This window comes from Tamandua tetradactyla, chromosome 1, assembly GCF_023851605.1.
Source record: "Tamandua tetradactyla isolate mTamTet1 chromosome 1, mTamTet1.pri, whole genome shotgun sequence".
Lineage (NCBI taxonomy): Eukaryota > Metazoa > Chordata > Mammalia > Pilosa > Myrmecophagidae > Tamandua > Tamandua tetradactyla.
Genome location: NC_135327.1, coordinates 77,898,709 through 77,911,295, shown reverse-complemented (window position 1 = coordinate 77,911,295; position 12,587 = coordinate 77,898,709). Strand labels below are relative to the sequence as shown.

General features: G+C 39.5%; 1 protein-coding gene across 2 annotated transcripts in view; it reads right to left on the bottom strand.

The window, feature by feature from the left end:
- LANCL2 (LanC like glutathione S-transferase 2) overlaps nucleotides 1-12,281 on the bottom strand; it is a 90,785-nt gene extending 78,504 nt beyond the window's left edge. The window contains exon 1 of one of the 2 annotated variants that reach the window (XM_077119337.1): nucleotides 11,609-12,281. In XM_077119337.1, coding sequence (XP_076975452.1) covers nucleotides 11,609-11,812 — 204 coding nt within the window. In that variant the 5' untranslated portion in view covers nucleotides 11,813-12,281. The remainder of the gene's footprint in view (nucleotides 1-11,608) is intronic. The other variant, XM_077119336.1, reaches the window with a different exon arrangement.
- Nucleotides 12,282-12,587: the final 306 nt, after the last annotated feature.

Genomic DNA, 12,587 nt, shown 5'->3' with positions numbered 1-12,587 from the left:
TTATTGGCACATAGTTTTGGCATGGTACATTTGTTCCTGTTGATGAAAGAATATTAAGATATAACTGTTAACTATAGGCCATAATTTGCAATCGGTACATTTTTTCCCACATACCCCTTGTTCTAGTTTGCTAGCTGCCAGAATGCAATATACCAGAAACGGAATGTCTTTAAAAGGGCAAATTTAATAAGTTGCTAGTTTATAGTTCTAAAGCCGAGAAAATGTCCCAATTAAAACAAGTCTATAGAAATGTCCAATCAAAGGCATCTATCCAGGGAAAGATACCTTGGTTCAAGAAGTTCAGGGTCTCTCTCTCAAGTGAGAAGGCACATGGTGAACACAGTCAGGGCTTCTCTCTCAGCTGGAAGGGCACATGGCGAACATGGCATCATCTGCTAGCTTTCTCTCCTGGTTTCCAGTTTCATGAAGCTCCCCAGAAGATGTCTTTCTTCTTCATCTCCAAAGCTCACTGGCTTGTGGACTCTCTGCTTTGTGGTGCTGTAGCATCCTCTGCTCTCTCTGAATCCCCTCCATTCTCCAAAATGTTTCCTCTTTTATAGAACTCCAGAAACTTATCAAGACCCACCCAAATGGGTGGAGACATGTTGTTACCTAATTCAGCTTAACAACCACTCTTGATTAAATTACATCTCCAGGGAGATGATCTGATTACAGTTTCAAACATACAGTATTGAATAGGGATTATTCTGCCTTTATGAAATGGGATTTAGATTAAAACATGGCTTTTCTAGGGGACATACATCTTTTCAAACCAGCACACCCCTCCATGGTTAACTCCTTGTAATAGTGTCGTACATTTGCTCTATTTCATGAAATAACTTTTTTATATTTGTACAGTTAATCACTGTCATTATCCACTGCAAGATTAACTGTATTATACATTTCCATGTTTTAACCTCCAGTTTTCCTTCTAAACTTTCCCCTTTCCACCACATTTACCCACAATTCAGCACTGTTAATTCTTCTTAGTGCTATCATCATATAATGTGCTACCATCAGCTCTATCCATTTTCAAACATTTAAGCTCAACCTATTAAACATCCTGCACATATTAAGCAACTGTTCCTCATTCTCTAGCTTTATTCTATATCCTGTTAACCTCTATTCCATATTTTATATCTATGAGTTTACATATTATAGTTCATATCAATAAGATCATAGAATCTTTGTGCTTTTGTGTCTGACATTTCACTTAACATAATGGCTTAAGATTCATTCGTTTTGCCATGTGCTTCAGGACTTCATTTCTTCTTACTGCTGAGTAACATTACATCGAAGTATATAACACATTTTGTTTATCCATTCATCTGTTGATGGACATTTGGGTTGTTTCCACCTTTTGACAACTGTGAATAAAGCCGCTATGAACATCGGTGTGCAAATGTCTGTTCATGTCCCTGCTTTTGGATCTTCTGGGCTTATACCGAGTAGCAGGATTGCCAGGTCATAAGGCAACGCTATACTTCCTGAGGAAGCACCAAACTATCTTTCACAGAGTCTGTACCATTTTACATTCCCATCAGTAGTGAATAAGTGTTCCTATTTGTTCACATCCTCTTCAACACCTTAATAGTGGCCATTCTAATAGATGCGAAATGGTCTCTCATTGTGGTTTGATTTGCATTTTCCTAATAACTAGTGAAGCTGAGCATCTTTTCATATGCTTTTTAGCCATTTCTATTTCCTATTTTTAAAATGTCTATTCATGTGTTTTGCCCATTTTTAAACTGGGTTATGACTGCCTTTTAAATTAAAAAAAAATTGTAATACATGTACTGGCTTGTGTGCTCCAGGTTCATATAGTCCCTTTAACCCACCCTAATTTCTATCCACATTTTCAAATCAGTGTAGCATTTAGTGATTTATTTATTGAGCATTTAGTGATAAGACTATTGATTTTAGGACCAACCAGTTATGCCAAAGAGGATACGCTTACAGCTACATATTTCTATATAATGTAGGTATCAAAGATGATATTTTTTCTTTAACATTATATTTGCCAATTGCCTAAGATGATAATGAGTGGGCTGGACAATGGATTCTATTACATGATGAAAAAATCAGTTAGCTTTCTAAATTATATTCTTTTATTGAATGTTATTCTAAGTAATAGGTAAGTTACAATAATTCCTACTCAACCATGGTGGCTGAATACCTTTTCTTATGTGAAAAACTGAGTTAGAGATCTTAGGCCAAGAGCAATGTTATGAAAATATTTATAAATATGCTTACTTAAAATGATAAAGATAGTATAACAATGAATGCAGGGCTGATATAACTTGACCCATCTCAAAGGTAATATAAAGAATACTGTCTTTAGCTTGCCAGGGCTGCCACAACAAAATACCACCAATGGTTGGCTTAAACAAAAGAAATTAATTGTCTAACAGTTTGGGGGGTTAGAAGTCCAAAATCAAAATATTGGCAGAGCTGTGCTATCTCTAAAGCCAATAGCATTTTGGTGGTGGCTTGCCAGCAATCCATAACTCAGTCTCTGCTTTTGTAACATGACCTTTTATTTCCTTCTGTCTCTTTCTCTGGCTTCTGCTTCTGCTTCTGTGTCCAAATTTCCTTTGCTTATATGGACTCCAGCCATATAGAATTAAGGCCCACCTTGATTCACTTTGGTTTCACCTTAACAGAATCTTTGAAGATCCTATTGACAAATGAGTTCACATGGACAGGACTAGGGGTTAGAACTTGAACATACCTTTATGGCGGATACAATTCAATATTCAACAAATACTATACAAGCATTTCATTTACCAATCCTTGCTTACTGTAATGCTTTCTGGATTTTTCATTCCCCACAAATTTAATGATGCACTTGTAAATGTATTTTACTTTGCTATTGTTAATGAATGTATCAAGAAAAATAATTATCTAATTTTCTAATTATTTACTGACTTTTTGACCCCAAATTGGTGACTTAAACCTCCTTAGTCTTGCCCTCTGGTTTGTACTGTACCCAAAGAGATGCAGAATAATTTTCATGAAAAAAATTGGAGTAATCCCTCTCTGATAGTACTTAGCCTATATCTATTACCAACACTCTTTTTCCTTGTTATCCAAATCCTGATTACATTCAGAACAGCAATGAATCCAGCCTCAAAGAGTCACTTGCATTCCTAGACATCCTCATGGCCAGTAGTGGCCATGGGATACAGTTCTAGCCAACGACACTTAAGTGCAGGTCTTCTAGGAGCTCGTGAAAGGTTTTTGTTTTTCTTAATTAAAAGAAAGACACAGTTGGCACTCCCCTTTTTTTCCTTCCTACACCCAGTTGTAAACTTGGACATTTCTGGAGCTGCAGCAGCCATTCAGAACGATGACCCAGCAAACATGGGAGAAAAAACAAAATAATTGTAGAATGCTGGCCATGACTGGGCTGAAATGAATCAACACCAAGAGTCACTGTGGTGGTCTGAAGCTGTATATACCCCAGAAAAACATTTTCTCAAAGTTAACTCATTCCTATAGGTGTGAATCCATTGTTAAGTAGGACCTTTTGATGAGGCTACCTCAGTTAAGGTGTGGCCCACATCAATCTGAATGGGTCTTAATCCTTTTACTAGACTCTTTTACAAAACAATGAAATTCAGACAAATAGAGAGCAAGCCACAGGAAGCAAGAAGCTGAAGGAAACAAAACCCAGAAGAGAAGGGAGAGACCAGCAGACGTTGCTATGTGCCTTGTCATGTAGCAGAGGAGCTAGGATCACCAGCAGCTAGTTTTCGGAAAGAAAGCATGGCCTTGATGATGCTTTGATTTGGACATTTTCTTGGCCTCAAACTGTAAGCTAATAAATTCTCATTGTTTAAGGCGAACAATTTCACGGTAATTGGTTTTAGCAGCCTAGGGAATTAAAATAATCACCTACCTTTAGAGTTCTTTTTTATGGAACAAATAATTACATTGTTATTTTCTAAGCTGAATTTTCTTTTTATCGTAACTGAACACAGGCCTAAGTTATATTCATATACAGTGATAGCCCTGTCATGATCATTGTCAGGTCTCAGAAAAACAATTTGACATATAAAATGGATTCTGTGACCTTGGGGGCCCCTCCTCAGCAGCTTCTCTGACAGGACCTGATATAGCGGCAAGATAGATGAGCAGGGATGTATCAATGCCCCAGGCACCAGAAGCAAGACCAGATAACCATGAACATGCGGTCATGGTCTGTTCCAGCCTGATAACTCCCGGCTATGCCTACAATGCATGGTACCCCTCACCCCTCTTGGTGCGGTTTTTCCTCTGACCACAAGCTGTCGGAAAGAAAGCTGGAGACATTTTTCTTTCCTTTTGCTGGCTCCTACCTGCCTGCTTTCTCCCTGCTTTCTGCCTGCTTTCACTCCCTTCAATAAACCTGTTAAGCTTTGATTCTCTGTCCCCTGTGGATTCCTTAACAACTCTGTGCTTAACAATCACCTTTCTCCAAATCCAATAACTCTTCATTCCACATAAATGCTGGCATATAGCTCTGAGGCCTATGATTCCTTACTCTAATTTTAATATTTGTCAAAATTTCATTGCAGAAATAATTTCTTAGCCATTTGCTCTGAGGTACTAATTCTATTTTCTCTTTTTCTAACTATCTCCCCAAAAAAGACTTAATTTGTTTGTTTCGGAAGCAAAGCTTCATGCTGTTACAGTAAAGGAATAAAGAAGAAAATTTCTTATGCATCAATTTAATTTTTTTATAGAGATTACTATACCAGGAGAAATGATAACTGGTTCATCTAATTTATTAATGGTACTATAATAAAGATAACTAACAATTATTGTACAATTATTATGTGCCTAGTACTAAGTGCTTTATATCTGATATTTCAATTAATCTTTATAGTGACCCAGAAATTCTTATTTTCTTTAGGTGAGAAAACTGAGGTTTACTCAAGGTCATGCAATAGTAAGAGACAGAGCTCTTAGAGCTCTAACTAGACTGATTCCAAAGCTTCTGATCTTCCCCATGCCATGCTTTTTTAATTGTGAAACTCTGTGCTTGGCTTTTCATCTACACTTTACATTTAGATTTTCAAAAGATTTACACTCTTCATTCAATCACATGTCTATAAAAACATATTGTCACACAACATAGAAACAGTAGGAGTAGTTAAATTTGGAGGTTTAATCTCTGACTGAGATTGATTTTTAACAGTTACATTGCAATCAGAAAGAAATGTTCTCTTCCTAGATGCTAGACAATTTTCCCAAATAAGAATGCCCAAATTGTTATAAAGCAAAAATATATTGCAGTGGATATTAATAACTAGTTATAGAAGTCCTTGTAAGGCAGTCATTGCACCTATTATTCCAAATGATGCACAATGCATGCTTATGACAAGATTTATTTCTTTTCTTCACCATGTTTTCCTAGTAACAAATTTCAGAACCAGGAGAGTTCTTTTGTATGTATATAAGTGTGTGTGTGTTTGAGAGTAAGAGAAAGAGAGGGACAGACACTGAGTGATACTTAAATAAACAAAATTACCCCAGTTATGTTTTTGAAAAAAGTTTCAAGAGATTTTATTCTCCTTTAGCCACGATACTTTTACATGTACTTAACAAGAATGATTGAGTGAATAATTTATTTCCTAATTTATCATTTCCTAAAACTTGAGCACATACATATATTCTGTAATTCTCTGCCTCACCTCTAGATTTTATAGAAGGTGTGAATTCAGGTCAACAAGTTCATAAGCTATGTCTTGTACTATATTTGGAAAAAATAAAAAAGTAGATATAAATATTATGTTATTGATGATTAGGACAGATTAACATTAAAAAAACTTGTCATTGAAGAAAAGACCCAAAATTTCTTTATTTTGGGAAAAAGCTTAGCAAGCATAAGGTGTATATCAATTTAACATATGATGAAATACTTCAGCATTATGTATATTTCTGTAAGTTTCAGATACACAGAAAACAATCAAGAGAAAATAAACAAAATGTGGATAATTAGCAAATTCGGGGTTTATTATTAAGTTATTTCATTTAGTTATTCTTTTAGAAAAACAAATACTGAATGATTTCCATGTACCAAAGTACTGTTATTGGGAGAAAAAGATGAATAAAATAGAATTCCCATGCTCTAGAATTCCTGGTCTAATGAGTCAAATATAAAGATAATTATACCACATAATAAATGCCAGAAGAGCAATATACAATATGGTATAATAAGCCTGCACATATATGCAGGCTGATATTTGTGGGCTTCAGACATGTTTACAATCTGGAGCTGCTAGGAAAATGGTATACCTTGAAAAATGATCTTTAATTCATTCTTGCAGAAGCAAGACCGTCATGGATTTACTGGGTCTATTCTCCTTTACTTGCTCTGTGAGGCAAGGAGTGCGAGTGTTCAGAATCATGAAGCGGGGATAGGCAAGCATTAACCACTACTGTGAGACTGGAAAGGTGCTTCCTGTAGGACCTAAGAGACCTTTTCATCAGCAGAGCACTTTGTGAAACTAGAAGGTCACGAAGTCTTTTTTTTTTCTGATGAGAAAAGTGTTGCAGAGCCTCCTTCATAGCTGTCATGTTGTAGTAAGTTATATATTAAATGCCATGAAATGAATGTGCATCCTTTGCCTAAGTCTGTTGATGCCCTTCCATCAGTCATCGTTACTGTCATCACAACCCTATGAAAAAGGTACGCTCATTATCCCCATTTTACAGATGAGAAATATGAGGCACAGAGGGACAGGTAAAGTAATTTAGCACAAGGGACACATATGATAAGGAGCAGAATTGGAGTTTGAACCCAGGGAGCCAGCTCCAGACTCCAAGCTTTTAATCAAATACCAAGGACTTTTATGTTAAAATGGTTTCCAAAGATAGCCACACCCAACCCCGGGAACCCGTGAATATGTTATGTTACATGGCAAAGAAGACTTTGCAGACAAGATTAAGGTTGGGACTGTTTTAGTTTGTCAGGGCTGCTATGAGAAATACCACAAATTGGTTTGCTTAAAGAGCAGAAATTTCTTTTCTCATAGTTTTGGAGGTTAGAGGCCCAACATCAGAGTATTACCAGGCTTTGCTTTCCTCCTAGAGTCTGCAGCATTCTGGTGATGGCTTGCTAGCCCAATATTCATCCTCCCTCTTCTCTAGTTATATTTTGCTGCTTGCCATGCTCTTAAAAGTCTCTTAAATCCTTATTCATGCAGTTCCCTCATCACCCTGGCAAATTCCCACTTACTCTTTCAAGGAGTAAGGATTTCACCTCATCTGAAAAGCCTTCCCTAACGCCACTGGGTAGAATTAATCTTTCCTCTGTGGCCCAACAACATTTACTTTCACTAAATGTAATACTCCTTGATAGTTCTGGATGAAGCATTACCAGCAACTTTCATTGGCATGACATCACAGCAACTTCTCTGCTAGCCAGTTTGAGTTCGCAGTCCTGGCAGGGGCTTTGAGGCTGCCCTAAGACAAATCCCCAATAATCCTCACCAACTGGTATTTATGCCCTTGTGTAATATCCTCCCCTGGAGTATGGGCTGGATTTACTGACTTGTTTCTAATGAATAGAATATGGCAGAAGTGATGATATGTCACTTCTGCGGGTTATAAAATGATTGCAGTTTCCATCTTGGATGCCCTTGCACACACTCTCTTCAATTGCTTGCTCTGGGGGAAGCCAGTTGCCATGTCATGAGGAAGCCCTTTGGAGAGGTGGATGTGGTGAGAATCTGAAGCTTCCAGTGAACAGCCCAAAATACTTGTCAATAACCATTGTATGAGCTTGGAAGCAGACTTCCAGCCCCACCTGAAAGCCTGACTGTGGCTGTGGTAGTTAGATTCAGTTGTCAACTTGGCCAGGTGAAGATACCTAGTCCTGTTGCTGTGGACATGAACCAATGGTACCTAAACCTCATCTGTTGCTCATTACATCTGCAGTCGGCTAAGAGGTGTGCCTTCTGTAATGAATGATGTCTGATTTAATTGGCTGGTGCTTAAATGAGAGAGCTCAACGTAGCACAGCCCAAGCAGCTCAGCATACCTCATCTCAGCACTCGCAGCTCAGTCCAGGTCTTTGGAAATGCAGAAAGAAATCACCCCAGGGAAAGTTGTTGGAACCCAGAGGCCTGGAGAGAAGGCCAGCAGAGATCACCCTGTGCCTTCCCGCATAAGAACCTCAGTTGAAAGTTAGCTGCCTTCCCACATAAGAAAGAATCTCAGCTTACAGTTAGCTGCCTTTCCTCTGAAGAACTAATGAAATAAAGCCCCTTTTATTAAAAGCTAATCTGTCTCTGGTGTGTTGCATTATGGCCGCTAGCAAATTACAACAGTGGCCTTATGACAGACTGTGAGTCAGAACCACCCAGCTAACCTGCAACTGAATTCTTGACTCTCAGAAATTGTCTGAAATAATGTTTATCGTTTTAAGTTGCTAAGATTTGGGGTAATTTGTTGCACAGCAGTAGATAACTAATATAGGGGGCCTGTTCTGTGTCCTCTCAGTCCTAGATGCATGGATGCTCTGATGTCTGCTATCTCTATACTCTTTAGAGTTCTCTTTATTTTTTATGAGCCAACTCCTTGTTACTCCAATCTCATCACAGTTAATAATTCTTTATATGAGATTTTCTCTATTCAAATTACTGTGTGGTTTCTGTCTCCTAACTGGACTCTGATGATACACCAAGTAATCTGATATGGTCAGAGGACCATTCTTTGAGAATCACTGGCCTATAATCAATCACAATTCAGCTCCTGAAGTCTATGACCGCAACAAAATAAAAAAAAAAAAAAGGAAGAAAAGAAATGAATTTTTAGATAAATAACCAATAATGTATGCTTCCACAACTTCCAAAATTAAAAAAATTGCTTCAACATCAATTCATGAGTTACTTTCCATAGCAATTGGATCAGTATTGTCAAAATTTTACTAATATAACAAAAAACTTCATATGGAAATATGATTCAGAGAAACAAACTTCAGTTGATTTTAGAATCAGAAATATACTTGATTGACTGATTGATTATACCACACATATCTAAGGCACAAAGCTAAATTCAAATGAGATCAGGTAAACGGCTTAAAGAATGCATATTAACAAATTGTTATTGTGTTGGTAGATTTTATTTAATCTTTACTCAGAAATAGCACACATCATCAAGAGAAAATTATTCTTCAATGCCTAACTTACATATGAATAAATTACCCTCTTTTTCATGGAATTTTATTTCTATCAAAGCAAATGTACAGTTTGATATCTTCCATCTTAATTATATTCATAACATAATATTTTAAGATATAAAAATATAAAGACTTGCCTATCATATAAGTATCTATGTGGAAGACAGGAGTGCTTAGTTGATATTCATAATATGCCTTCGAACTGATAGTCAAGAAGCATTCTTTCCACCTTTCAAAATCACTATTCCTCTCCTTTTAACGTTCTTTCATTTTTAGCTTCAAGAGCAAAACAATTTCCATTAACCTTTTTTCTTAGCATGTAATCACAACCAAAGCATGAAACTCATTACTTCAAAGAACTGGGATGTGTCCCTGCCCCAACTTATTTTAACTGCATGGAGATGTCATAAGCCCCATTAGTTATCTGTGGTTTAATTTTCTTTTAAACATAAGTAAGTTTGGCATATAGCTGAGGTCAAAATCATGTCTATCAGATATAAATGATGAAAAGCAAAATATACAACTTTAGAACTTTGTGTTGAACCTGCAAGTATGGGCTATCTGCGAAGCCAACACTGAAACTCATCTGCTTCCCACGTCTTTGAGACTGTTACCATCATCTAACAACTGTTGGGAATTCTTTTCACTCATATTTCACTGAACATTGCAGGAAACTCTTTACCCAAGGACAGTGTTGACATAGAAACTGGTAATAAACATGATTTTTTAAATGCTTGTAAGATTGATTTTTAAATCAATTAAAGATTGATTTAAATTAGGAAATTTAAACACTAACTCACAAATGTAACAGTTATATATATATATTTGAAACTAGAAAAAACCTACAGAAAAAGCAATATTGGCATACGAATTCTAAGCCAAAAGACTTAAATTTTTTTCTTTTTTTTTTTTTTTTTGCATGGGCAGGCACCGGGAATCCAACCCGGGTCTCCGGCATGGCTGGCGAGAACTCTGCCTGCTGAGCCTCTGTGGCCCACCCTGAAAAAGCCAGCCATGCAAAGTGCCATCTTACTCATTAGCAGCATTAGGGCAGCTTGACTACATCTATTCCTCAAAGTCCTTTTCCCTTGACTTTCATGACACCATCTTTTTTCTTCTTTTTGCATGAGCAGGCACCAGAAATCGAACCTGGGTCTCCGGCATGGCAGGCAAGAACTCGAAAGACTTTAACTTTTAACGAAGGAAGAATGAGGCTAAAATTTTTTGAATCTGCTAGGCAGGATCAGGCAGTTTGCCAGGCAATTTATATACTTTATTTAATCACCAAAGTCCCTGAGTTCAGAATTGTTATTCACAATTTCTAATCATAAATAAAGTGAAGTCTACAAAGTTTAAGTAACTTGCCTAAGATTACATTTAGACCAGTTTCTATGCAAAATTACCTTCTATTTAGTTTTGACCAATATCCCTTTTTCAATATAAAATACATGAGAAGCCAGGAAGGTGAATCGGACTTGGAAAATTGAAATCAGTGGGGAAAAAAATTCTGCCCTTATCTATAAAATACCATAATCAAAAATTTCTTTAAAAGTACTAACAGGGAAATCTAGAGAGACAGAGTAGATTAGTGGGCTAGGTGGAAGGGTGCTGGTGGGGTAGGGAGTGATGGCTAAAGGGTATTAGTTTCTTTTTGAGATGAAAATGTTCAAAAATTGTGTGGCGATGGTTACACATCTGTAAATTGTACTTTAAAATGGGTGAATTGTACGGCATGTGAATTATATCTCAATAAAGCTGTTAACCGCCAAACGTATGATTTTACTGAACAGGAAATGTAATATTAATGTGCACGTCTTCTTTTATTTCCAGCTTCTTCTCGCAAATTAACGTTTGCCCAGGTACCCTGTTTCCACGCCTGGGTGTAGTCTTCGGTAAAAGACGCTAAATAATCAAGCTATGACAACAGCAAGGTGCTATTAAGTAAAATAATTAGACAAGAGCAATCTAAATGACAAAACTGTTCATAATTTTTTTTTGTAGCTGTTATTTCTTTACCGTAAATAAAGTCAGGTACAGTGATGAAATTCGCCTTAGGAAAAACGTGTAAAGAACAAGCGGTCAGTCGGTAAATTCTGCAGCCAACAGTAATATAAGTCTACACACAACCCGGAGTCATTTCCAAGGACCAAGAAATAGAGCGCACTGTAACTGTACTAATCAGACCAGTCTTTCAAAGACAAGAGATGCCACCGGGGACTTAACCCCAAAGTGGTTAACAAAAAGGAACACCACAGCCTAGGAGCTAGAAGAACCGGAAAAGCAACAATCTCACAGAACCCGACCGAGGTACGGCCCATGGCGCAGGCGGGTGACGTCACGCGCCTCCTGGGGCGGGGCCACTGGACGGTACCAATGCCAGCACTCTCCCCACCCCCTACATTCGGGCCCAGGCCGGGAAAACGCTGGGGTACAGTTTACCTTTCCGTCGTTGTGAAAAGGGAGGCCAAGTTCTTCTGTGGTGGGCGGGGGTCGAATACTGCCAGTCTCCTCTGTCGCTCCGGCGGCAAGCACAGCAGAGGCAGCGGCCTCGTAATCCAGGAATGGATTGGTAAACGCCCGCTCCTCCATTTCTGCCTCCCCTCCCAGATGCAACTTCAGTCTCTTTGACATGGTCTCGCCCATCTCCGCCGCGCGCCCTTTACACACCGCCGGTGCGGTGCGGCACGGCGCGCGGGCGGGGACAAACCTCCTGCCGAAGCGTTTTGACTAGATGAAGCCTCCTGGAGCCTGGGCGCCAAAGGCTGTCTGCCGGACCGCTGCGCGGGCGGAGGCGTCGGGCTTCCTTTAGGAGGATACAGGCTGCGAGCTGGGAAGACTGGCGGGGCCTGGGAGCGAGAAAGAGCTGTTCGCCAGGGCCTCCTTGGCAGTGGGTGTCTGGCACATCTGGCTGCAGCTGGTGTCCTCCACGTGGTGCCTCCGCCGGGGCCAGACGACACTCTGCTCCCGGCGCTGGCTCCGCGGGGAGCGTTCTGGCCCAGAGCAGGAGTGTGCTCGGCTGCAGGTGGTTCCCGGCCCGCTGCTGCTGCTGCAGCTGCTGAGGCTTAGAGCCGGCTCACACCCATCTGCACCTTCGGGTCTGGAGCGCTTCTCGGTCGCCACCCCCCGCTCCCGGTCCGCTGCCCGCGGCGGCGCGCACAGCACGGGCTGAAATCCCCGGTGCCCGCAAACGCACCCCGGATCGCCTCTCCTGGTCCCTCTCCCCTTCTGCGGGCGACCTCCTTTGTTAATTTTCTAGAGAAAACCGAAGGGTCGCGAGGGGTCGTTCCCTCAAGAAAAACCTGTGGAGAAGTCGCTGTCACTCAAGGTGTGTGCGTTTCGCAGACCAGGGAAAGCGCGTCCCCAGACGCTGAGCCATCATCAGTGTGTATTTTCACCGGTGGAGCGGTGCCGCCTTTGT